A 22,559-nucleotide genomic window follows, 5' to 3' on the forward strand; every position below is an offset into this window, starting at 1 on the left:
ATCCAGCTTCCTGCTAACAGGTATTCTAGGAGACAGCAGAGGAAGGCTCAAGTCTTTGGGTTCCTTCAAGCCACAGAGGAAACCCAGATGGGTTTCTGGTCTCTTGGCTTCTGCATGGACCAGCCACAACTGTTGCAGACATTTTGGGAGTGAACCAACAGATGGAAGATCTCTCCCCAATCCCTGCCACATGCATATGTTGCTCTTAAAAATAAAACTACTGCATTGTTCCAGACAAGATGGAGGCAGTATGCCAAGAGGGCCTGGAGAGAGGCAAGCTGCAGGGAGAGCTGGGAGCAAAATCAACAGGGCTTGTTCTGGTTGGATTTGTTTGGAGGAGGATGTCAGGGTGACAGCTTGTGCAGCTGAGTAGATTAGACTGAAGTTCAAGTGAGCCTCTGGTGGTTACACAGGTCTGGAGCTTAAGGGAGAGTGTGGGCTCCAGGCTTCGGGAGGTATAGGCTCATTCAGTGTCCTCATTGCTCACCATTGGTTCTGGCCTCTGAACTCTAACCTGTCCGCCTGCCCACAGCACACAGTGGTCTGACTTGTGACTGTTTTAGCAGGGCCTGGATCCGGAGGGCCTTTAACCTCAGCCTCATATTAAATCAGCTTTGTTGTTATCCTCTTGCTCAGCTGTGACTGTCATCAATCAAAACGCAGCAGTTTTCACGTAAATTGCTGGCAAGACAGCTCTGCTTGACCAGTGCTTGCATTTCCCAGCTCACCTGAGCTCTTTGTGGAGGCCTCTCATGGAGGTTGCAGCTCTTCCCTCCAAGTCTCAGGGATAATTCAGACTCTTGGTTCTGGCTCCAGCCAGGCCACTCACGCCTCCTGGGTCCCCTGCACACTTAATTATTCTAATCCAGGAATTTTCCACCTGGCCTCTACATACCTATTTTTACTAACCTCTAACTGAAAGTTAGCATTTCCTTCAACTATATCTAATGGTACCTGTAACTTGTCATTAATAAATGCTATAGCCATTTTTACAAGTTACTGTCTTTGTAGAAACCTCAGAATACCATTCACGGTCACCACCATTTGGCAAAGATCTTGTTATAAGATCTTGTCAAATATATTAAAAAAGGAAGTATATTACTCTACCATAATTCCTTACCAGCTTGGTAAGCTTAAAAAGATTGGGGCTCAGTAGCTAAATCCTCATCTTGCAAGCACCAGGACCCCATATGGATGCCGGTTCATGTCACGGTTGCTGCACTTCCCATTCAGCTCCTTGTTTATGGACTGGGAAAGTAGCAAAGGATAACCCAAAGCCTTGGGACACTGTATCCACTAGGAAGACCTGGAAGATCTTGGATCCTGGCTTTGGATCAGCTCAGCTCCAGCTGTTACAGCCATTTGGGAAGTGAATAATGGAATGGAAGATCTTTCTGTCTGTCTCTGCTTCTCTGTGTAAATCTGTCCTTCCCATAAAAATAAACAAATCCTTTTTTTAAAAAAAATGTGGCGTGTGTGTGTGTGTGTGTGTGTGTGTGTGTGTGTGTTTTTAACAAGCCTGTAAAATTTATGTAGAAACAGACCCCTGTGTTGGGCAAAAGAGGTGATATGAAATGGGACCAGGAGGGAAAGGTAAAAAGAAGAAAAGGAAGAAAGGGTATGGGAGCAAAAGGCAGGAGAGAGATTTTACCAAAGCTCCAAGAAACCCAGGCAGAGCTGTGGAAAACTCAACCTTTATTATTGCCTGCCTAGTGCAGGAGATTACAACTGCCTCAAGCTAGGTTCATATATTAGTGTAAAAATCTGTCTCTCCCCACAAAATGTACAAACCCCAAGTGATTATAGAAAAACCAATGTGGCAACTACAAGAGAGATGTCCAACCCCAAGGCCACAGGCCATTGCTTCCCTGTTCCCCCTAATCCCAATATTTACTCCACAGAAACGTATAGACTTAGGGAAGTTCTAGCTACAACATGGCGGGTGGGAAGTGGGGGTGACGGAGGGTCAGGGCAGGGGCTACCCCCATGTTCCAGTGTTGCAGGGGGTGCTGGAGGACAAGTCAAAGCTGAGGACAATTCCAGGATGGGGCTCAAGGGAGTATCTGTTTCCCCTTCTTGTCCTCCTCACCATCTCCCCGAATTCTCAGCCAGTGGGGTCCAGTGTGTGACAGGAAGAGAGAGAAGCCAGGGGGCACAGCCTCCCCCCAGCACCAGTGTTGTCCAGTGGGGCCCAGGTGCTCCGAAGGCCATGTCCAGTGTCTGCCCTACATCTGCCCCCACCCTTCCCCCAGGCATGGCTGGAAGTGGTCAGAAAGAATCCCATCCACAGAGCCAGCTAGGTGGGCGACAGAAGCCATCGGGTAGCCACAAGGAGGGGCCCACCTGCAGTCACATCGCCTCTCAGAGGTGATGAGCGGCTGAGGGTGAGGGTGGGTGCCATTGGCTCCTCTGGCTCTAACATTGCTGGCTTCCCTGGATGGCTCCCCGAAGGAGGGGGCAACTGGGCACTGCAGTTCACGCCGTGTTGAGCGCATCCTCTGCCAGAAAGCGATGCAGCTGGGAGAAGGGCGGCCGCTGCTCAGGCTCCCGGCTCCAGCACCGAAGCATCAGCTCGTACAGGCTCTGCGGGCAGGCTGGCGGCCGGGCCAGGTACACCTGCATGGTGGCAGCACCAAGGAGGGGCGGGCGGTAAACATGCTTTAGTTTCAGGATAGACAGATAGACCTGCTCTGCATATTCCCCTCCCCTCCACCACAGATCCTCTGCCCATCCCACCACATTCTGTAATGCTCCAACCTGCCGGCCCTGGTCCCGGAAGAACTCTCCTGCGTTCTCGATGACTTGCTCATCGGTGAGCTGCCCGAAGGGCTGGGCCCTGCAGAGCATCAGCACCTCCCACAGTGTCACCCCAAAGGCCCACACGTCACTCGCCGTCGTGAACTTGCCCTGGTACAGGGAAAAGGGGACATCAGCTGTGGAGAAATCCCGGCCCCATGTGACACCACCCATCTCTCCGCAATCCTGCACTGCCCCTCCAGGGCCATCTGCCTTCCTTCGCCATGCCCTGGTGCATTCTCCAGGTCCTGGCCCACATCCTTCTCCTATTTGTCCTTCCCATTTCTGGTTCTAGCTCTATCTCCCCATTTGACCCCTTCTATCCACAGCTTCCTCTCGCCCTCATCTCTCTGCCACCCTGACTCTGTGCCCCACATCCATTCTCGGCTCCTTTCCCTCTTCCCCTCACCTGCCAGGGTCCTGTTTGCTCCAGTCCCAAGCCAGGAGAAAGCACAGCCCAGAGCAGGCAAGTGACCCAAGGAGACCACAGAGCTGGGTATGGCCACGCCCCACCTCTCCTCCCTCTGCCGGCTGCTCACCATGAGGATGCACTCCCAGGCCATCCACCGGATGGGCAGCACTGCCCGGCCCTGCACGCGGTAATAGTCCCCGGCGTAGAGGTTCCGGCTCATGCCAAAGTCGGCGATTTTGATGGTGAAATTTTCCCCAACCAGGCAGTTCCGTGTGGCCAGGTCACGATGCACGAAGTTGAGTGTGGCCAGGTAACGCATGCCAGAGGCGATCTGGGCTGCTACATGCAGCAGCATTGGGTAGCTGAGTAAGGGAGCCGAGGCAGGACACTGGGTCACTTGAGAACAGCCTCAGGCTTGTCCCTGTTGCACAGATATCTGTCCAGGAGAGGAGGGCAAGCTTGCTCCCCAGACATGGTCACTCCTGCTTGTAGGTGCCAGTGTGGGCTCTCATCTCCACCCCTTAGAAGCTCAAACTTTATGCTCTGTCATTCTGGATCCTGGCGTGAGGGGGCATCAGCTCCTCATGCAACCCTGCAGCTGCACCTTCCTCTCTGAAGCTTCTGCCTACCTCCCGCCCTGTGGTCCCCTCTCTCCCCAGGTTGGGTGAGGGGCGAGGAGGTCTCAGGGTAGGTCCTGCCAGGAGACCAGGTACCTGATGGTGGGCCCAGCAGCGGCCTCCCCACTACCAGGGGCTCCCTCAGCCGCTTTGTCCTCCAGCTGGTGGGCACTGAGGAACTGGTTCAGGTCTCCATTCTCCATGTAGTCTGTGATCATGCACAGTGGGTCATCCTGCACACACACGCCCAACAGCCGGATGATGTTTGGGTCTTTGAGCCGGGACATGATCTTCACCTCCTTCAGGAAGTCGTTCCTGGAGAAGCAGGGAGGAGGTGGGCGCCTGCACTTTCCTCCTGCTCACCAGCCTCCATTGCCTTAGGCCCAGCACACAAGCATTGACACCACCCCAACTGCTGGCCCCCACCCGGGTCCTCACCTGGCATTCTTGGTGGCATCTGGCCGCAGGATCTTGACAGCCACCAGCAAGGGGTGTCCCTTGCGCACATGAAGGGGGAAATCGAGACTGACCAGGTCTTGGGGGTTTTCAACCTCACAGAGGTGCACCTGAGGGAAGAAGGCCACTTGCTAGCAGACCGCAGGTTCTCAAGGCGTAACGTGGCTGAGAGGGCCATGCAGGTACCAGCTCAGAGCCCGTGGTCAGAGCAGATGCTGTGGCGGGCTGGGCAGACATCCTTCTTACCTCCCCAAATTGGCCCTCGCCAAGCTTCTCCTTGAAGCGGAGCCGTGACCGAGGAAAATCCACTCTGGGGGGTCCATCTCCAACTGCCCCTGGGGGCAGCGCAGGCACAGCATAAGTGTTACCCCCAGTGACACCCTGCAGGGTAACAATGTCAGCCTCGGCATAATGGGGGACACTGTTCTGGGGAGGCGGGGGCAGAAGCGGGGTGCCCGGCTTCTCGGGCTCCATGTAGTGGCCAGTGCAGGCTGCAAGGGTGAGGGAAAAGAAGACAGTACAGGGCATCAGAAACATCTCATGAGGCCAGTTCTTCAACCCTAGGCTCCTGGAGACCCCCCACCCCCACCCTCTAGGACTCCCAGTTGGGTGAGAAGCTGGCTCTACCTGCCTCTTTCCTGACAGCTCTCCCAACAGCCTCCAGCCAGAGAAAGTCCTGGCGTGCAGTGATTTAGCTAGGCTGGAGGCAGCCATTACAGCAATGGACATGGTCCAACAAACATTTTCATAAAGTTGTACTCATTGGCACTCCCCTGTCACAGCCAGGGAGACCAGGGGACAGATCTGGCCGGAAGAAGAACTCCACCACCCACCATGGAAGAATACAGCCACCAGCCACCCGGCCACCCTCCTTCCAATCCTTTGTCCTGCTTACCCCCAGCCCTTCCTCCTCACTTAGCTCCTCTCACCTCTCTCCCCTTGCATTCTGGTTCTTTCTGTCCAAAACCTCCCAACCCCACACACCAAGCTCAAAGACAAGCAGAGACATGGCACACAGAGAGGGAGGGGAACAGTGGCTCATGGCCCCACCACAAGCTGTCTACAGACAGGAGGTAGAGTAGAGCATCCCCTCTTCATCCCGGGGGAAGGGGCCACAATGAGAAGGCAACACTGAGCAGAGGAGGGGCGGACAGAAGGGAGGGGGCTGAGCCTTCACCTCTGGAACTGCAGAGACAGGACACATGGGGGGAGAGGGCAAGCGCCCAGGGTGGGAGGCCCTCCTCCTCGCAGCTCTAGAGAGAGGGGAGAGTAAAGGGGGAGGGTTATGAGAGAGCCTGGGGCCACTGTAGACACCTTCTCCCTAGCTCAGGAGAGCTGCAGAGCAGAGCAGGGAGAGGAGGAGGGGAGAGAGCCGAGACCGGCAAGCGTTCTACTCCTCAGCTCGAGGAAAGGCCTTCAGTGGGAGCGTGAAGCAGCAGAAGAGAGCTAAGGGTGTGCAAGCTTCCTGCCCAGGAGCTCAGGAGAGCAGAAGAGGCCACAGTAGAGACGGGAGGCAGTGCAAGGTGTGAGGGCTTTTCCCTGCCCCAGTAGAGGTATGGGGAGCCTTGGCAGAGCCCATGGGCAGAGGGGCTTACCCTGGGTGTTGGTGGGTTTGGCCCAGGCGGGTGTGGGGGGGCCCGGGCCTCGAGGGGGACGGGCGTAAGTGGCCAGAAGGAGGCGGTAGGCTGGATTGGAGAGCAGCAACGCTGTCGGGAGAAGGAGGGGGGAGACACCGGGAAGGGATGAGACTCAAGGTTAGACAGACAGGAAGACATGGGAGAGGGCAAGACTGGGGTTGATGGAATGGATGTCCCACGAGACAGAGAACCTGCAGGGTGTTGGGTAGCTGGATAAATAACCAGTGGAAACAGAGGTTGATGAACAAATCAATGGATGATGGATGGATGATGGATTGATATAGATTTGAATGAATAGTAATGAATAGATGGTAGAATGAAAAGATGGTGTGGATGGATGAATGAAAGGTAAGTGGATGATGGCTAGATGACTGGATGCATGGACATATGGATATATGAATATAGTTGGATGGATCGTGGAGGACGGATGGATGAGGAGGATGGACAAATGGATATAAGTAGATATAAATGTATATATGGGGCCCGGCGGCGTGGTCTAGCGGCTAAAGTCCTCGCCTTGAAAGCCCCGGGATCCCATATGGGCGCCGGTTCTAATCCCGGCAGCTCCACTTCCCATCCAGCTCCCTGCTTGTGGCCTGGGAAAGCAGTTGAGGACGGCCCAATGCTTTGGGACACTGCACCCGCGTGGGAGACCCGGATGAGGTTCCAGGTTCCCGGCATTGGATCGGCGCACACCGGCCGTTGCGGCTCACTTGGGGAGTGAAACATCGGACGGAAGATCTTCCTCTCTGTCTCTCCTCCTCTGTGTATATCTGGCTGTAATAAAATGAATAAATCTTAAAAAAAAAATGTATATATGAAATGGATGCATGGTAGAGGACAAATGGATGAACAAATGGATATATGAGTATTGATGGATGGGAGTTGGAAAATGGATAGAATGGACAGAATAAATACAGCTAGTCTAGCAGAAAGAAGAGGGCCCAAGAAGACACAACAAGTGGATATACCAGAGAAATGTGTGCGAGACAGATGAGACCACTGGGCATTGTGGGGGACACATGGGCTAATCTTGGAGCAACTATAAGGAGTGACAAGGAAGATGACCTAGGTCACAGAAATAAGAAAAAGGAGCTAAAACTTCAGAAGACATGAAGAGAAGAGAATGGGGAGAAGGGGATGACAGAGGTGGCACTGGAACAAGACAGGTCTTACCAGAGCCATTGGGCACACAGGGAGCAGAGTGAGGTGGGTTCCCCCGAGGCCGGGGCTCCTGGTAAGGGGGCGGCTCTCGAGGCCCTGGGCGGTTGTTGATAAGGATGGTGTCACCCGGGACAGACAGATGAACTGTCAGCTCCTCTTCTAAGACCCGACGCTCAGCCTGGTTATGAAGAATGTGCCATGTTAACTGCCCAGCACAACTGTAGCTACTACAGGTTCTATTTCACAGGGAAGGGGACTGAAGCTCTGGAGCATTCAAATGATTCCCCAATGCCTCACAATGGAATTCCAGCCCGCATCTGATCAGCCCATAAACATCAGCCACCGCAGCACTGAACTCAGAAGACACAGGCCTTCCATATGCCTTTCCACACTCCCTCCTCCTGGGTTCCAGTGATTGCAGCCCCACACCCTGGCAGGCCCCACCACCTGGTGATTGCCCCATGGGCCAGCCCAGGTGCCCTCCTGGGAGGAAATGCCCTGTGGGCCCTGCCTGCCTTGCTCAGGAGCTCCTCCTACCCTGCCCAGGAGCCCCACTCACCTTGCCCAGGAGCCCCTCCTACCCCGCCCAGGAGCCCCACTCACCTTGCCCAGGAGCCGGCGCCAGTGCAGCCTCCAAAGCATCAGGGCAATGATGAGCAGCAGCAGCAGGATGATGGCCACCAGGCAGCCGATGAGGATGGCCGTCGGGCTCCCCTCCGCCTTGGCCACCGGCTGCTGGCCTCGAGGCTCCAGTTCTGGCAAGGGCAGAAGGGTCAGCACCAGCACCACGAGGAGGTGAGGGCAGGCCCAGGAAGAAGCAATGCCCAAGGTCTGCCCACCCACCACCTGGTCCGGCCCAGGGTGCTCACCCAAGCTGCTGAAGTTAGTGGGAGGCGGGCCCGGGGGCCACCAGGGAGCAGGCGGGAAGGTGCCTCCCAGAGCCTGGGAGGAGTCATTCACCACATCTGTCAGAGCAGGAGAAGGAGAGAAGAGAGGAAAAAGGAGAGGGTGTCAGAGGAGGGGATCCAGGAGGCAGGGAAACAGACTCAGAGTGACCCTCAGGGACACATAAGCTCAGCCTGGACTAGCTGCTGAGCAGGCCAGAATCCAACCGTCCCAGTGCCTGTGGGGTAGGGTCCTTGGAGGCTCTGACTGCAAGGACACTAACTCTACCCTTGCTGAATTCTAGGGAGGAGGAGGGATGCCCAGGGCAAAGGTCCTGGGTATCAGGAAGCTTCTAGAAGCAGCTACCTCTTTCTCAACAACAAGCAGGTACTGTCATGCTGCTCATTGTTGGAGACAAAGGGGTGGAGGGGTAGATGGGAGCTCCTGGACTCTGGCACCCCTGGTTGAGAGAGAAGTCCCATGGGTGAACAGCAGGTGAGATGGCAGGAAAGGGGACTATGGGGAGCGGGGGTCACGGCAGGGCCAGGAACCCAGTCACCAGGAATCCAGGGGCTTACCAGAGATGAAGGAGATTTCACTGAAGAGTAACCACGGCCCCCCAAAGAGGAAACGGCACTGCAGAAAGCGCCCCACACGACCACCCAGGGGCACAGACACAGCCCGGGCTCTGGGGTCCCCGAGGCTGCCACCCAGGACCTGGCGCACCGGCTCCCCTTCCCAGGCCATGGCAGGGCCTCGCCGAAAGCGACATTCCACCCCGGCAGGCAGACGGGCTCCCAGCGTGTGCATATTGTTGCAGTGGACCTGGCAAGAAGGGATGAGGGTTGAGGGGGTCAAGGGCAGAAGAGCCCCAGGGCCACACACCTTCCCTACAGCCTGGTAGCCCCGCAGCCCCCTCCCTGGCTTCAGAGCCCCTCACCTGCATGGCCTGGAAAGCCCTCAGCCGGTCAAACTCAAACTCCATCTCCACATAGCCGCTGGGAAAGCTGTGATTGCTCCATCCCACATAGTCGTAGCCTGGCCACACCCGCAGCTCCTGGCTCTGCCTGAAGTCATCCAGTCCTACCACACCATCAGCCAGCTGGCCCAGGCCACCATACTGCAGACTGAAGGGTGGGGCACCAAGGTTGGGAGGGAAGGGGCTTCAAACTAACCAGGTACTCTTTCCCTGTCCCTGCCATGTCCCAGCAGGACTGGCCCCCATCCTGTCATCCCCTTCCTGCCCCAAGTCTGTGCAGCTACCCAGCCCTTGAGTCATGGGTTCCAGCCATACACAGGCACCACCCCTCGGCTGAGCCATCCAGTTTCCAAGCTATGCACCATGATGGTTCTCACCAGAAGTCTCAGGAAAGGGGTTCCTCTTTCTAGTCCACACACAGCATCGATGGTCATCCTGCTCCCCTCCATCCCTGACCCGCTGAACCCCGGCTGACCATCCCTCTCCCCAGTTCTCACCCTCCCAGGCCAGACCCCATGTCTTCTCACCCGCTAACAGTGTAGCCATCGTAGGTGGAGTCATTGAGGTGTACTGCCTCAGAGAGGTACATGGTCTGCCCCACAGGGGCTGTGTAAGACAGGAGGCCCTCTAGGACAGGGGAAAAAGTAGGGCAGTGTCAGAGACACAAAGCTGCTGCAAGGGTCCCAGGCCCCTTCCTCAAATCTCTCCCCTCATTGGTATGGAAGGAGCAATGTGGTCCAGTGCCCTCCCCACCAGAGCAGCAGCTATGTTCTTCCCAACAGGGAGAAGAGTGACAGGATGCCCAGCTTTGCATCCCCTGCCCCAGTCCTAAGGGAGGGAACTGGATTCTCAGGGGAGGGAGGCTGACTACTCACCCCTCCAAAGGCAGCCATAGAGTTCCACCCGCAGACAGACGCTCATGACCCGGTCAGCCCGTGGGTAGAAGCGAACCAGCCGGGCCACCATGGGGGGCCCAAGGTCCTTCAGCACCACCCCACCAGGATCCTCATTGCCTGAGATCACCTAGTGGGAGTTAGATGGGCTCCAGGTCAAGGTCACATTTAACCTCTCAGCCAACAGCTAGCTCCCGCTGGCGGCCAAGAGACCCGTGAAGGGTGGCACAGTCATGTCGGTACAGCCGGACATTTGGAAAATGAGGGCTGCTAGGCATCTTATTTCAGCCCTGACCACCTGTCCTCAAACTGCAGGCTCAGCTCCCCATCTGTTCACCTGCTTCCGTCCAAGCCACACATTCCACCCAGTGCTGCCTAGTCCTGCACTCTCCCCTCACCCAACCCTGGCTCCAAGTGGCTCCACTTTCCTGCATTCATTCAGCAGCAGTTGGCTTGGGGCCCACTCCATGCAAGCCATGCTCTAAGAGGTGAGCCCAGCCACTGCCCTGGCAGGACTGGGAGTACAGGAGCACAAAGAGCTCTGAAGGGCAGAGGCAGGAAGTAGAATAGAGCAGTGAGGCACAGTAGTCAGACAAGGTTCTCCAGGAAAGCGATATGGCAGAGGGAAAGCAAGTGGAGCCAGGGGGAGTTGCATCCTTGGCCAGAGCACAGCCAGTGACGTGCCGTGACGGGTGGCAATGAGTCCTGGCTTATTCCAGGAACAGCCAGCAAGACAGTGCAAGGTGGAACAAGAGTGGAAAGTGTAAGTAGGGCCACTTACACCAGGCATTCTGCCCCCAGCTGAGGAGCAGGTGGGGCCTGTGACCTGGGTGTGACCCATCTGATTTACACAGACACAGTCTGAGGCCGCAGCAGGCAGCAGGTTTGGAAGCCCATGCACTCATCTCAACAGATCGTAGGTCCAGGGCCTGGGGTGGCGAGGCGGTAGGTAAGGTGCCAGGGCACAAGTGAAAGAACTCGGGGAACAGCACAGAAGTGAGAACATGCTAGTGCACTGGGAAGGAGAAGGTGAGAGAGAAAGAGGAACCAGTGGTGTCATCTGAGCTCTAGGCCAAAGCCACCGGACAGTAGAGAGGCATCTCCTAAGCTGGGGAAGGCTAAGGGAGGGGCAAGTATGGGAAATGGGAATGAAGTTGAGGAAGTCAGGGAAGCTCCTGGCAAGTATGTAAGCCACCCCATGAGCCATCCCAATGGACAGGTGCAGAAGGCAGTCGGGCCTGTGACACGGGGCAGACTTCAGCGGAGCGACTTGGGCTGGGGAAGACATGTACAGGTATGAAGGTGGTGTCTCAGTTGTAGCTGGGACAGAGTTCCTGGCATGCTACCCTCGCCAGCCTCACCTCCTGGCCCCAACGGTCCTTCCAGTCCATCCAGCGGTGGCCATCCCGGGAGTAACGTAGCCTGTAGCTACGGGAGAACTCCTTGCCCAGGCCCCCAGCGTGGCGCCCCTGGGTGCCCACCAGAGCCACCAGGTGCAGCCGTCGGAGATCCACCTGCAGATACTCCTCCTCTTTGGGAAACACGGGCCCCGCAGGGCACCAGGCCCCGTCCCCGTCGCTGCTCTCCAGCCTGTGAGAAGGAAGGAGGGAATGGCAACAGCTAGCCCCACCTCTGCATCTCGTATTTAGTCCCCCCATATCTGCCATGGACTGCAGGGGGTTCAGTGACATGAGCCCTCCCAAAAGCCTCTTGTCTTGGGCAGAGGAGCTGAAAGGACAGTTAGGGGCATCCCCTCGGGCAGACCCACATGTGCCAGGTAGGTACCTGCTGTGGCGGGCAGCAGTGGAGTCTGACCAGGAACTGGAAACAGAGATGTCGCTGTCTGGGATGGTCCGGTCCTGCATGCCCAGGGCATAGCGGCACTTGGCTGATGAAGAAAGGGCGTGCAATAAGTCAGGGCCCCCAGACCTCTGGTTCCCAAGGTGCATCCCTTAGGGACCCAGGGTGCAGCCTCCTCACCAGGGTCAAAGTGTCCTTTCATGTCAGAAGCATCTCCAGTCATCACCAAGAGCAACAGCAGCAGGAGACACGACAGGGCCCCCGGCCCCATAGTTCCAGATCCCACAGGCTTAAGGCGGTGGGGGCAGCATTTCTGCAGGGCACAAAGTGGACAGTAGGTTAAACGGGCTGACTCACAGCCCACAGCAGAGACTGGACAGGCTACCCTGGGAGCAAGAGCAGTGAGTGACAGCACAGTCACTATGTAGCAGCAGCAGAAGCAGCAGCAATATTTTTAGGAAGCTTCCTATATGTCAGATACAAGGGCGGGCCCTTCAACAGAATCCATAACTTTATTCTCAGTTACTCTGCAAAGTAGATAGTGCTGCTGTCCACTCTTAACACAGCAGTGATCAGTTATCTAATAAAGCCCACTCCTCCTCCACCCCTGGACCAAGAGAGGGTAGAACAGCCCCACACAATGGCTTTACATCACCAACAGGTCTGCACAAAATGCTTGCGATACATATGACAGAAAACAGAGTGATATTAAGAACAAACTAAGGACTCTTACAAATCAACAAGGAAAGAAATATCAACAACCCATCAGACAAATAGCCCAAAGAATCTAAACAGAGACAAATAAATCCAAAATTTCAACAAGTCTTTTTTTTTTTTAATAGTCAAATTCAGTAGGATCAAGTAAATACACATCAGACTGTTTTTAAAGCTGTAGTATCTTATACAGGGTGGAGAATGACAAAAGGGGTTGTGTTGTGAGCTATTTGGAAGGCAAATCTGGTAAAGTCTTTCCTGATTAAAAAGGCGCACCCTCGGCACCCTGCATCCCCCTCACCCACCAAGATGTGACCAAAGGGAGTAGGAGGAGCCACAGAAGGAACAGCACAGAGATGTCCATTGTGGCACTGTGTGTAAGGACCCACATTCTGGGTCACAAAGCTTGTGGATGCCCAGAGAGGCCCAGCCAGGCGGGGAGCAGAGGGGAGGTGAAGGTTCACAGACTACCACGTGTCTATGAGAAGCAACAAAATAGCAAACACTTCTCCAGCATGTGTGATTTCTTTATGCAGCTGCTGGATGTGAAAAAGCAAGATACAGAAACTTGAAAAATGACCCCCACTGTTTGAAAACAAAAGAAACAAATCCCAGTGTTTGTATGGGTACTTGTACATGTATTGAGAAAGAGAAAATACGTAACAGAATATGACATAAATTACCAAGGATGAGGCCAAAGAAGGGAAGGCAAACACAAAAAAGCAAGACAGGCTGGTGGTACTATTTTTCTAAAATATATAATATATGGTAGCTATCAAGCCTTTGTGTAAAATCACATGATACACAAAATATAAAATTGTCTCATTTTTTAAAAATAAAGGTGTGTCTCCAAAAAGGTTAGACAATTACTAATTGAGAATATGATAGACTTAAACATCAGAAACACCTGGATCAGTTCACCCTGGTGCCTCCCATCTAGAAGCCTGGAATTCTAAAAGAAGTAGGGGACCCCAGGGCCTTCTAATCTCTTCTGTTATCTGTGGCTGTGTTGGCCCAGAGTGCCAGCAGCCACCCCGCCCCACCCGCAGTCCTGTAGCATGGCAATCTGCACCATAACACAGCCAGAGGTGATCTGTGCCCAGAAAAGTTTGAGAATGTCAACTCCATCCCCTCCCAGGTAGCAAGTAGCCAGATCCCACCTGAAACCACTATCAACTGTCACCTCATAAACCCAGGCTGCAGGAAATGTTGTCCTACCTAACCTGAGCTGGTCCCAAACACCTGCTCCGGGTCATGGACTCTGGAGAGAACCCAGCCACTTTCTCCCACAGCCCAGGGTCACCCTAGCCTCGCATCTTCCAAAGCATCCCCAGCTGCCCCTGCTCTGCCCTTCCAGACCCCCAACATGCCTGTCCCTCCTGCCCCCTGCACCAGCTCACTTTCTGAGTGTCTGCTTCTGAAGGGAGATCAGGGCTGGAGAGAAGACTGAGTTGCCTTGGAGATGGGGGCGGGTCTAAGGGGGAAGCCAGGTCACCCCAGGAGGTAGGAGTTGGGGGGGATACTCCCCCATCCCTTTGTCCTCCTCCAGCTGCTCCCACAATGCTCTATGGCTGGAATGTAAGAGGCAGCTGAGACCCCAGGGCTCAGAAGCAGCAGCTGAGGGGGATGAGTGAGTTGTGGGGGCCCCTAATTATGAAAAGAGGCTAGAATCGGAAAGCAGCACACCTTTGTTCAATGGAGGTCCAGGCCATGGGGCGCGGAGGGGTGGGCCACTGCTGGGAGTCCCAGGAGACAGGCAGTCCCTGGGTGCTACCCTGAACCCTCACCTCCCTCAGGAACAGCGGGCCCTTGTTCCCCTGAGTAACCTTCATGCCTCTCCCAAATGAGTCACTGGAGCCAGACAGAGCAGGGAGAAGCCCCGGGCTGAGATACAAAGCCGGGCAGAAGAGAGGCAGCAGGGGGAGCCTCGAGGGGAAACACAAAGCAGGAGGTAAATAGAACAGGCTCCGAAACAGGGCGCTGAGCCAAGCAGAGAGACCTGGAACAGCCCAGTGACTCTGCCAACGGCCCCAACCCCCCAGCTCTAACCCCACTGCCTCACACACAGAGCCAGGCCCACCAGACTTGCCCGTCCTGCCCCTTTCCCGCCAACAGGGCCTGGGGCCAGGACACCCCACTTCAGCCCCTTCGCTCCTCGCTTCTCCCAATCCCTGTCTCCCACTCCAGATAACAACACTTACACAGCTTGGTACATCTGTGCACACACGTGCACACATGCACCATCAAACATGAAACAACAAAGCCATCTGTAAACACTGGGGCTAAGCACGCACACATACCTCTGGGTGTCTCATGGACTTCCAGAGCCAGGACAAACACAAACGCTGGGGCACACCGCACCCCACCCACACCTCCGCGTCATCCAAAGTCCAACCTCATCACTTAGTGAATAGACACCTTCAGACACTTGCGACATGAAATGACAGACACCACGTGCTCTGTGAGCCGGACACAGTGGGATACAAGCACAGGCCCTCGTGCACAGCACACCCCAAAAAGTGGAACCCAAGGCCCATGGTAGTCAAGGGGATGTGGAACAGGTGGAATCTGGGTGGGAGGAACAGCAGTAAAGACAAGGTCCATTTCTCCACCTTCACCTGCCTCCTGGGCAGGCTCAGTTCGAAATATATCTACATCTCCTGGCCACAGTGGGTCCCAGCACCAGCCATCCACCGGCCGTGGGGGTGGGGACGAGGTTCCGGGAAGGAATGTCCAGCCAGAGGGGGACCTCAGGGCTGGCGGCTGGGGACTTGGGGGAAGGCGGAGGAAGGCGCTCACTGGGCAGTGACATAAACTCAGGGAAGAATCCACAGACCACCCAGAGGGGCTAAGGGGCTGGTAGATCTGATGTGGAACCCTCAGTCTTCTGGGCTGCGGCCAGCGTGTCCAGCTGGGTGTTGGCTGGGGAGGGGGTGATCACAATTAATTGATGTCCCCAGGGACTGGCCCATGCAGACACGGCTTTCACAGGAGCACCTGTCCCCTGGGCTTCAGTTGCTTCACTCCGAGAAAAAGGGGGTGGGGGGTCTTTCCTCCCCACAAGACTGTACTGTTTCTCGGAAATGGGGGCGCGCCCTCGCCATTTGCAGTCAACAGACTTGGAGGAGCTTGCAGCCCAGCCCGGGCGTCCTGTCTCCCCCTCACTCCCTACCCCTAACCCCAGGGTCCTCTCGCTAGCTCCCTACCTTTCACCGATCTTCCTGGCAGACCCAGGCGCGCGATCCCCGCACTAGGGCCTCCGCGGCGGCGGCGGGGCGAGGGGAGGGGGAGGCGGAGGGAGCCAGGAGCCGCGAGCAGGCGGCGCCGGCGGGGCTCGGGTGTCGGGAGGCGGCTCCCGCGAGCAGCTGTCGGGGGCCTGTTCCGGGGAGAGGAGCCAGCGCTGGGGCGGCCCGGGCTCAGGCGCCGCCTCCCCCTCGCCGCAGCCGACGCTCCCTCCCCTCGGCCCCCGCGCCGCCGCGCGTTCGCGCCCGCCCGCGCCGCCCCGCAGCTCCCACGCGCCCGCGCGCCCGCGCGCGCCTCCCCCAGGTCCACCCCGGCCTGCCCGCAGTGCCCGCCCTGGCGCAGCATCCCCACCGCCACCCGCCGCGCTCGCCGCCAGGCGCCGGGTCGGCCCCCGCCAACAGCCGCAGCCCACCAGGGCGTTCCTCGCAGCCGAGATCCCGCCCCCCACAGGCAGGCCACGAGGTGACAGCGCCCCTCCTAGCTCCCCCGCTCCTGGGCCCTGTTCCTGGAGAGAGCCGGAGAGCGAAGGGAAGCAGGTTCCCACAGGCCCGCGCCCAGCCCAGCCGCCGGAGCTGGGAGGGGGAAGGGAGCTGGGCTCACCTGTCCGCCCTGCTTCTTACACCTTCTTTTTCCTGGAACAGTCTGGCCTCCCTTGGCTATAGCTCAGCCTGGGTCGCCCCCCTTCACTCCCCCAGACCGGAGCCTGGAAGCGGGCTCACACTCTCCCTGCCCAGCGCACTGCCCTGGGGACAGGCCAGCTCTGGCCCTGATGGAAGGCAGGGAGAGTCTGGCTGCTGGCAGAGAAGGATGGAAATGGATCCAGGAACCAGAGAGGTGGGGGGGGGGTGGGTGATGAGAAGAGCAGGACGAGCCGGCACCGTGAAAATCAGACACACCCAGAAAAGAAGGGGAGCAAGAGGCCCCCAGGGAGGCAGGCAGCTTGTGGTTGGGATGGACTGGGTAGTCTGGGGGAAAGAAAAGAGAACAGCTGGGCCGGGTGTTGAGGTGGGCTTGAGATAGGAGGTGTTCCGCCCTGCATCTCCCCACACTCCCGCACCTGCCAGCCACCTGGACAATATCACCATGTCCCGGTAAGGTCTCCCGCTCCATTGCACTTCAACAGGAACTAACACACACCCTGCATGCAGCTGCAACAGGTCCCCAGGAAGAAACTGAAAAGTCCCGAGTACACAAGGGCACTACCAGGAAGAGCTTGCCCGCACAGGCATGGGCACAGATTCACAAACCCGGAGGCGCTCAGACTGCCAAGGGACTTGCCAGCAGACTACGCGGCCACCAACTGCCCCAGCCCGTCAGTCCCTCCCACCAAAGCCTCAGGGGTCCCGGAGCACCTACCCAGAGTCGGCCACTGCGGAATCTGGGCCCTGAAGAGGCTGGCCTGGGGTGGAGCCAAGCCCCGGGGGTGTGGCCAAGGCTTCCCCAGTCGGCTCACCTGGGCCGCCACTCAGCTCCTCCTTCCCGAAGCTTGGTCTGGGACAGCCGGGGTGGCAGCCCCTTGCACACTACTGGGACATTCTACAGCCCAGGCCTGTGCCAACCAAAGCCAGGTGGCATGGCGGCACCAGACACAGGGGGTCTTGGAGCCTCTGTCCCCTCTTCCCACTCCCCCAGGAAGAATTCCTAGTTGGTGATGCCCACCTCACCCCAGCCCAGAACTGGGAGAGTGGGAGGGATCCAGGGCTGGGGCCCAGTGGAGTCAAGTGACAACAGAAAGGGGGCTGGAGCCGGCTGGAATGTGGGCCGGGAGCTGAGAGTCCCAGAGGCCAGGGAGGGAAATCCCAGCCACCCAGGGGCCCACTGAGCAGTGCCAAAGACCCAGAGTGCCTGTGCCCATGCCTCACCTCTTACATCACTCCCGACCTCAGAGACCCCCACATCCTCAAGAGCCCCTCCTCCATGTGTGCCCTCCCATTGGGGCCTTCCTCCCCTTCAAGCTGGTGGCCTCTGGCTGCCTGGGGAAGAAAGGAGGGGAAACAGCTGAAAAAATGTGAGGAGAGGCACGTAGGAGAGGAGAACAGCTTTGGGACTGGCCGACCACCGGGCCACCAACACAGGGGCGCCCAGCAGGAGCAGGGAGAGGGGAGGGAGGATGGATGGACCAGATGCCTCCCCCGCCAGCACACACACTAGCTACAGCCCCTTCTAAGAGATGCAGCTGCCTGGAGGGGGGGCAGACAGGGTCAGCAGCTGGGGAGAGTGAGCTGCCCTGGTAGGAGAGTGGGGGCTGAGAGAGGGGTGGACAAGGCTCCCGGGACAGTGAGTCATACCTTGATGCCACTGAGTATGAATGGGTGACTGAGGCCCCTGTGGGAGAAGGAAGGGGCTGTGGGTAGCCTCAGGGACTGAGGACGCTGGGGGAATGAGTGGAAGGACAGAACTTCAGCGAGAAAGGCCAGAGAGGGTCTCAGAGAGGGGCACACAGGGGTCGGGGACAAAGAGCAGTTAGCAGAAAGCAGTTGGCATTGGAACAGAAGAGCTGGGATTTGAAACGCAGAGATGAAAAGAGGCTGAGAAAGACATGCCACCTGTGGCATAGGTGGCCAGAAGGAGGTCCCGACACAGAAGCAAGCTCATCTGCAGGCACAGGACACTGACCACAGGGAAGCCCCAGCTTGATTCCTCATCCTTCCCCTCCTCCCCTCAACCCTCCAGCCAGGCCCTCCCAGGCCCTCCCCACAAGGGGAGGGCCCAGCACCCCGTGTGTGCCTACTCCCAGCTTTTCCCAGTCCAGCTCTGGCTGCCTCCCTCTCCCTCTCACCTCCAGCCTGCCTGGGGTTCTCCTGGGTCCCAGTTCCCCCAGTCTCAGGCCCTTGGGGTTCCAGATCTCGGGCTGCCACCGCCGCCTCCTGGCTTTGTCCGAGCGGCCTGGGGCCTGGAGCAGCTGCCTGGGCCAGCTGCGGCTGGCTTCAACGTGACCATGGCAACCCAGCCCGCTCCCCTCACAGAGCCTCCCGGCCCCCGCAGAGAGGGAGGGAACTGCCTGGCCGAGAGAATGGGAGGGGAGGCTGAGAATTGCGAACTGAACCAAAGGGAGACCCCAAACAAAAGAGACCCCAGACAAAGGGAAATGAAGGCAGGCTGAAAGCTATAGGCGCTGGCTGGGGCCTGGAGCCCTGCGGAGCGGGAAGATTCCGGGAGCAAGGTGGGGGCAGGGGATTGGAGGAGGGAGAAGGAGGTTTAGAGCTGATGGCGGTGGTCCTTCGGAGACCTCCTTTGGGGTCTCTAGCTATTCACTTCCTTGTCCCAGCACTGTGCTTGCCAGCAATATCCGGAATCCCCAAAGTGCTTGGTGGAGGAGCCCTGGCAGCCTGAGGGCACCAATAGCAGTAGGAAGTGTGAGAACCCCAAGAGCGCCCTCAAGAAGCAAAAATCCCAAGTTCAAAGACACCTTGAGCTCTCATCTCAAATACAGATAATGTCATCAGACACTGCAGTCCACCTCCTGGGAACTGTGGTCCCCAAAGCATACGGTGATTAGAATTGCGGGGTGGAGTGGAGTGCAGGGAGAGAGAGAGAACAGATAGCATCAGTGCCTCTCAACCCAGGATGGCAAACCTGTCCCCCACATACACACACTTCACCTCCTTCCCTGAGACAGGAGACAACAAGGTTACACCTATGGAATTGCCACTCAGGGCTGGTCCTGGGCTGAGTTCCTCCCAGCTGCTCATCATGAGAAAGCCCCTTCCCCTGCCCCAAAGTCACGAAACAGACTCTGTGACTCGCTGGACCAACTGAAGGGAACAACCAGCCAGTCTCACCAGCATGGTCTCCCATTCAGTCCACTCACAGTCCTTAGGGAGAGTTTGCACAGGGAAGGGCCCTGGCCCCAGAAACCGCACACAACACAGGTAGGATTGAGATCCGCTCCATGCCCTCTGAGCGTTCACCATGCCAGGGCTGAGAGCAGGGTCAGACACTAATATGTACACATTCCTGGGAGATGGGCTGCACCTGCTGTAGGCAGAATCAGAAGGGGCTATGGGAGCCCACAGGAGAAAGGGGCCAGACCCTCCCAGTGTATGATAGATAGCCAGGCCATGCAGGGCCTCGGGAAAGAGCTAGAAGTGGGCCTGCAGTCAGGTTCAGATTTGCAGGTGAGGCAAGGCTGTTCCTGGCTAAAGAAGCTAAAGGAACAGAGTGGTGCGAATGATCTCAGAAACATGCGGCTGGGACTAGCCCCAGTCTCTGTCCCTTGAGAAAGCCATGAAAAAGCTGGAAAGGCAGACCTGGGCCCTCCTGGCAGGAGTTCTGACGGAGAGGAGGAGGACTTGGGTCTGAGCTGCATGCTGTCGTAGTTGGGTCTGTGCCCTCCAAGAGCACCTAGCAGCAGTGTATGAGGCGCTGTGTGAGGGCACAGCCTGGGGGAGAGAGGAGCTTGTCATGCCTGCAATTGGGGAAGGCGTGATGGAGCCTGTGGACAGCACAGTCCCTGTTCGGGTGTTTGCCTGACCTTCTCGTCTATCATCTGCTGGTCCTGTCCCTTCAGGGTCTCCTGGGGCAAACAAGGGCTGGAGGGAACAGGAAACCCAAGGGGGAGCATTGGGCTCAGCAGTGAAGGTGCAGCTTGGGTGCCCCGGCTCAGGTTCTGGCTCTGCCTGCCAATCTGCAAAGATCTGCACCCCGGGGGGAAGCAGCAGGTGAGTTGGCCCAAGCACATGGGTCACTGCCACTCACAGGGCAGACCAAGACTTTTTACCGCTGCTAGCTTCCACCCACCTGTTGTGGGCATTTAGAAGTGAACCAGGCGGCCCGGCGGCGTGGTCTAGCGGCTAAAGTCCTCGCCTTGAAAGCCCCGGGATCCCATATGGGCGCCAGTTCTAATCCCGGCAGCTCCACTTCCCATCCAGCTCCCTGCTTGTGGCCTGGGAAAGCAGTTGAGGACGGCCCAATGCATTGGGACACTGCACCCGCGTGGGAGACCCGGAAGAGGTTCCAGGTTCCCGGCTTCGGATCGGCGCGCATCAGTCCGTTGCGGCTCACTTGGGGAGTGAATCATCGGACGGAAGATCTTCCTCTCTGTCTCTCCTCCTCTGTGTATATCTGGCTGTAATAAAATGAATAAATCTTAAAAAAAAAAAAAAAAAAAAGAAGTGAACCAGGGAATGGAAGGTGTGTGTGTGTGTCTCCCTGTTCCTGTCAGATGAAAAATTATGATAATAAAGTAACTTTACTTTAAGAAGAAAACTAGGTCCACAAAGGTTGCACCTTGCTTTAGGTCTGTGACAAATTGCTAACTCCCACTCAGGACTGCTCCTACATCCAGTCCTCTCACTCTTCCCAAAAGCAGAGGGAAATCTAGACTGGTTCCCTGGGCGGCTAGACTGGACACGCCCTTGGGCAGCTGGAGTCCTGCCCCAGATGTCCCCACCTAGGGTGGACTTTAACCTAACACCTCTCAACCTATCGGCCTCCTCACGGTCCCGACAATAACCAGGAAGGCCACATGGGGGCGCCTGCTGCCTAGGCTACCAGCGTCAAGTTGGGAGAAAGAGGAGAATGCTGGGAAAGAGATGCAGGCCTGGGGTGCCATGGTGCGAGTTGAATGCAAGCTGAGGGTAGCCGTGGGCTACAAAATCCCCAGATCCACCCCCATGCCAGAGAGGTGGTCATTTGTAGGCAGAATCCTAGAACCTTCACTTTCTCTTTCCTGTTGTTCTTAGCGGAAAAAACTTGAGCATGCGCAGCAGTGAGCTGGGAAAACCGAGTCTACCGGAAGCCGTTGCTTTGCAGAGTCGTCTCATTTGGCCCTGGGGACAGCTCTGCATGCAATGTGTTATTTGCTGTACACCCATAGAGAGGGGCAGAAATTTGGGGTTAGAGAAGTCAGGCGATCCACAGAGTAACCGACAGGTCTGGAATTCAAACTGCAGGCTTTTGGACGGGAGAGTCTCTGCCACCGGTGTTTGTCCACCTGCAGAGGTGGCCGATGGATTCTCTCTTCCTTAGCGTCCTTGCAGATCTGAAAGCGTGGCCTTTCATCCCACGACTCCCTTCTTCTCCCAAGAACAGCCTGGCCCAAACCATTGCTGTTAGTTTACCAAGGGCATAGTGAAAGGATCTACTCAAGGACGCGCTGGAAGTCAAAGTCAGTGCCAGGGGCAGGGTTTCTCAGACAAAGCTTTCTGGACTCCCTGTAAAAGATAGTGCATTTCTATTTCCGTTTCCTTGGAAACCAAAGGTATTGCAAGCATGTTTTGGGACAGATGTAACTAATCTTGATCCTCACGCGAATCCCTGCATTTGTGTTTATGTTAATGTTTCAAGATTTCATTGTGAGGCTAGAAGACAAGTACCAACAAAGATTTCTTAGCAATTTGAACCAGCATGGGAAGGGGAAGAATTGAGTCACAGCTGGGCACGGGGTGGGAAACGGTGCTGAGCTCAGAACCTGCACTTGCAGTACAAGTTCACGTTGCCAGCAGCAGTTTCATTACAGAAAAAAACAACGCCATTTGTCACATTGAATTCAAATCCATTTGAAAATTGTCCTTCTGCGTTTGTTTGTATTAACTGCCACTGGTTTTGGTTTTATGGCTGTTTAAGGACTGAAGGATTAAACATGCTTCATTGGCTTTGTTTGCACACATTTAAATTCTAAAAATCATTTAAATCCAGTCCTTGAAAATGGTTTTCTTTCCAAAAGAGTCCATCCATCCATTTTTGAATGACTTCATGAGTCTCCAAGGAAAACCCGCAGGGATGAAATCACTATTCAAGGTCAGCATTCTCCCTACTCTCGTGAAGCAGAACAGGGCAGTTAGAGCCTAGAGCTGCTGGATTGCCAGAGTAAGGAGGAGAGGAGTGACTCCCAAAGGGAAGGGATATGGGGCAGGCACCTGGGAAACTCCAACAAAAATCTACAGGGCAGAAGTAAAATTGGGGGCCTGGCATGATGGCTTAGTGGCTAAATCCTCAGCTTGCAAGCACCAGGATCCCATG

The 22,559-nt window shown here is 56.4% G+C and overlaps 1 protein-coding gene across 6 annotated transcripts; it reads right to left on the reverse strand.

The window, feature by feature from the left end:
• Window positions 1-1,678: 1,678 nt before the first annotated feature.
• DDR1 (discoidin domain receptor tyrosine kinase 1) lies at window positions 1,679-18,506 on the reverse strand. Of its 6 annotated transcripts, none has more exons than XM_058666037.1 (18): window positions 18,376-18,505; window positions 11,820-11,952; window positions 11,625-11,727; window positions 11,201-11,429; window positions 9,822-9,969; window positions 9,474-9,573; window positions 8,908-9,094; window positions 8,546-8,792; window positions 7,952-8,047; window positions 7,686-7,837; window positions 7,095-7,260; window positions 5,877-5,987; window positions 4,528-4,772; window positions 4,264-4,391; window positions 3,922-4,140; window positions 3,336-3,570; window positions 2,758-2,907; window positions 1,679-2,616 (listed from the first exon to the last, which is right to left on the reverse strand). In XM_058666037.1, the coding sequence occupies exons 2-18, from the start codon at window positions 11,908-11,910 to the stop codon at window positions 2,476-2,478; spliced, it is 2,748 nt and encodes a 915-aa protein (XP_058522020.1). In that variant the 5' UTR covers window positions 11,911-11,952; window positions 18,376-18,505; the 3' UTR covers window positions 1,679-2,475. The 6 variants fall into 6 exon arrangements, with proteins under 6 accessions (XP_058522020.1, XP_058521992.1, XP_058521999.1 ...); XM_058666009.1 differs by lacking the exon at window positions 18,376-18,505 and adding an exon at window positions 16,953-17,076; XM_058666016.1 differs by lacking the exon at window positions 18,376-18,505 and adding an exon at window positions 16,197-16,221.
• Between the last annotated feature and the right edge of the window lie 4,053 nt (window positions 18,507-22,559).

The sequence above is a fragment of the Ochotona princeps genome, chromosome 1 (assembly GCF_030435755.1).
Source record: "Ochotona princeps isolate mOchPri1 chromosome 1, mOchPri1.hap1, whole genome shotgun sequence".
NCBI lineage: Eukaryota > Metazoa > Chordata > Mammalia > Lagomorpha > Ochotonidae > Ochotona > Ochotona princeps.

Excerpts from the sequence above, each read along its gene's own strand:
- DDR1 (XM_058666037.1), bottom strand. The coding sequence starts at position 11,910 with ATGGGGCCGGGGGCCCTGTCGTGTCTCCTGCTGCTGTTGCTCTTGGTG. Across the intron at positions 9,574-9,821 it reads CTATGGCTGCCTTTGGAGGG|AGGGCCTCCTGTCTTACACA; the intron begins GTGAGTAGTCAG and ends CCCCTGTCCTAG. Across the intron at positions 2,908-3,335 it reads CCTGGGAGTGCATCCTCATG|GGCAAGTTCACGACGGCGAG; the intron begins GTGAGCAGCCGG and ends TCCCTGTACCAG.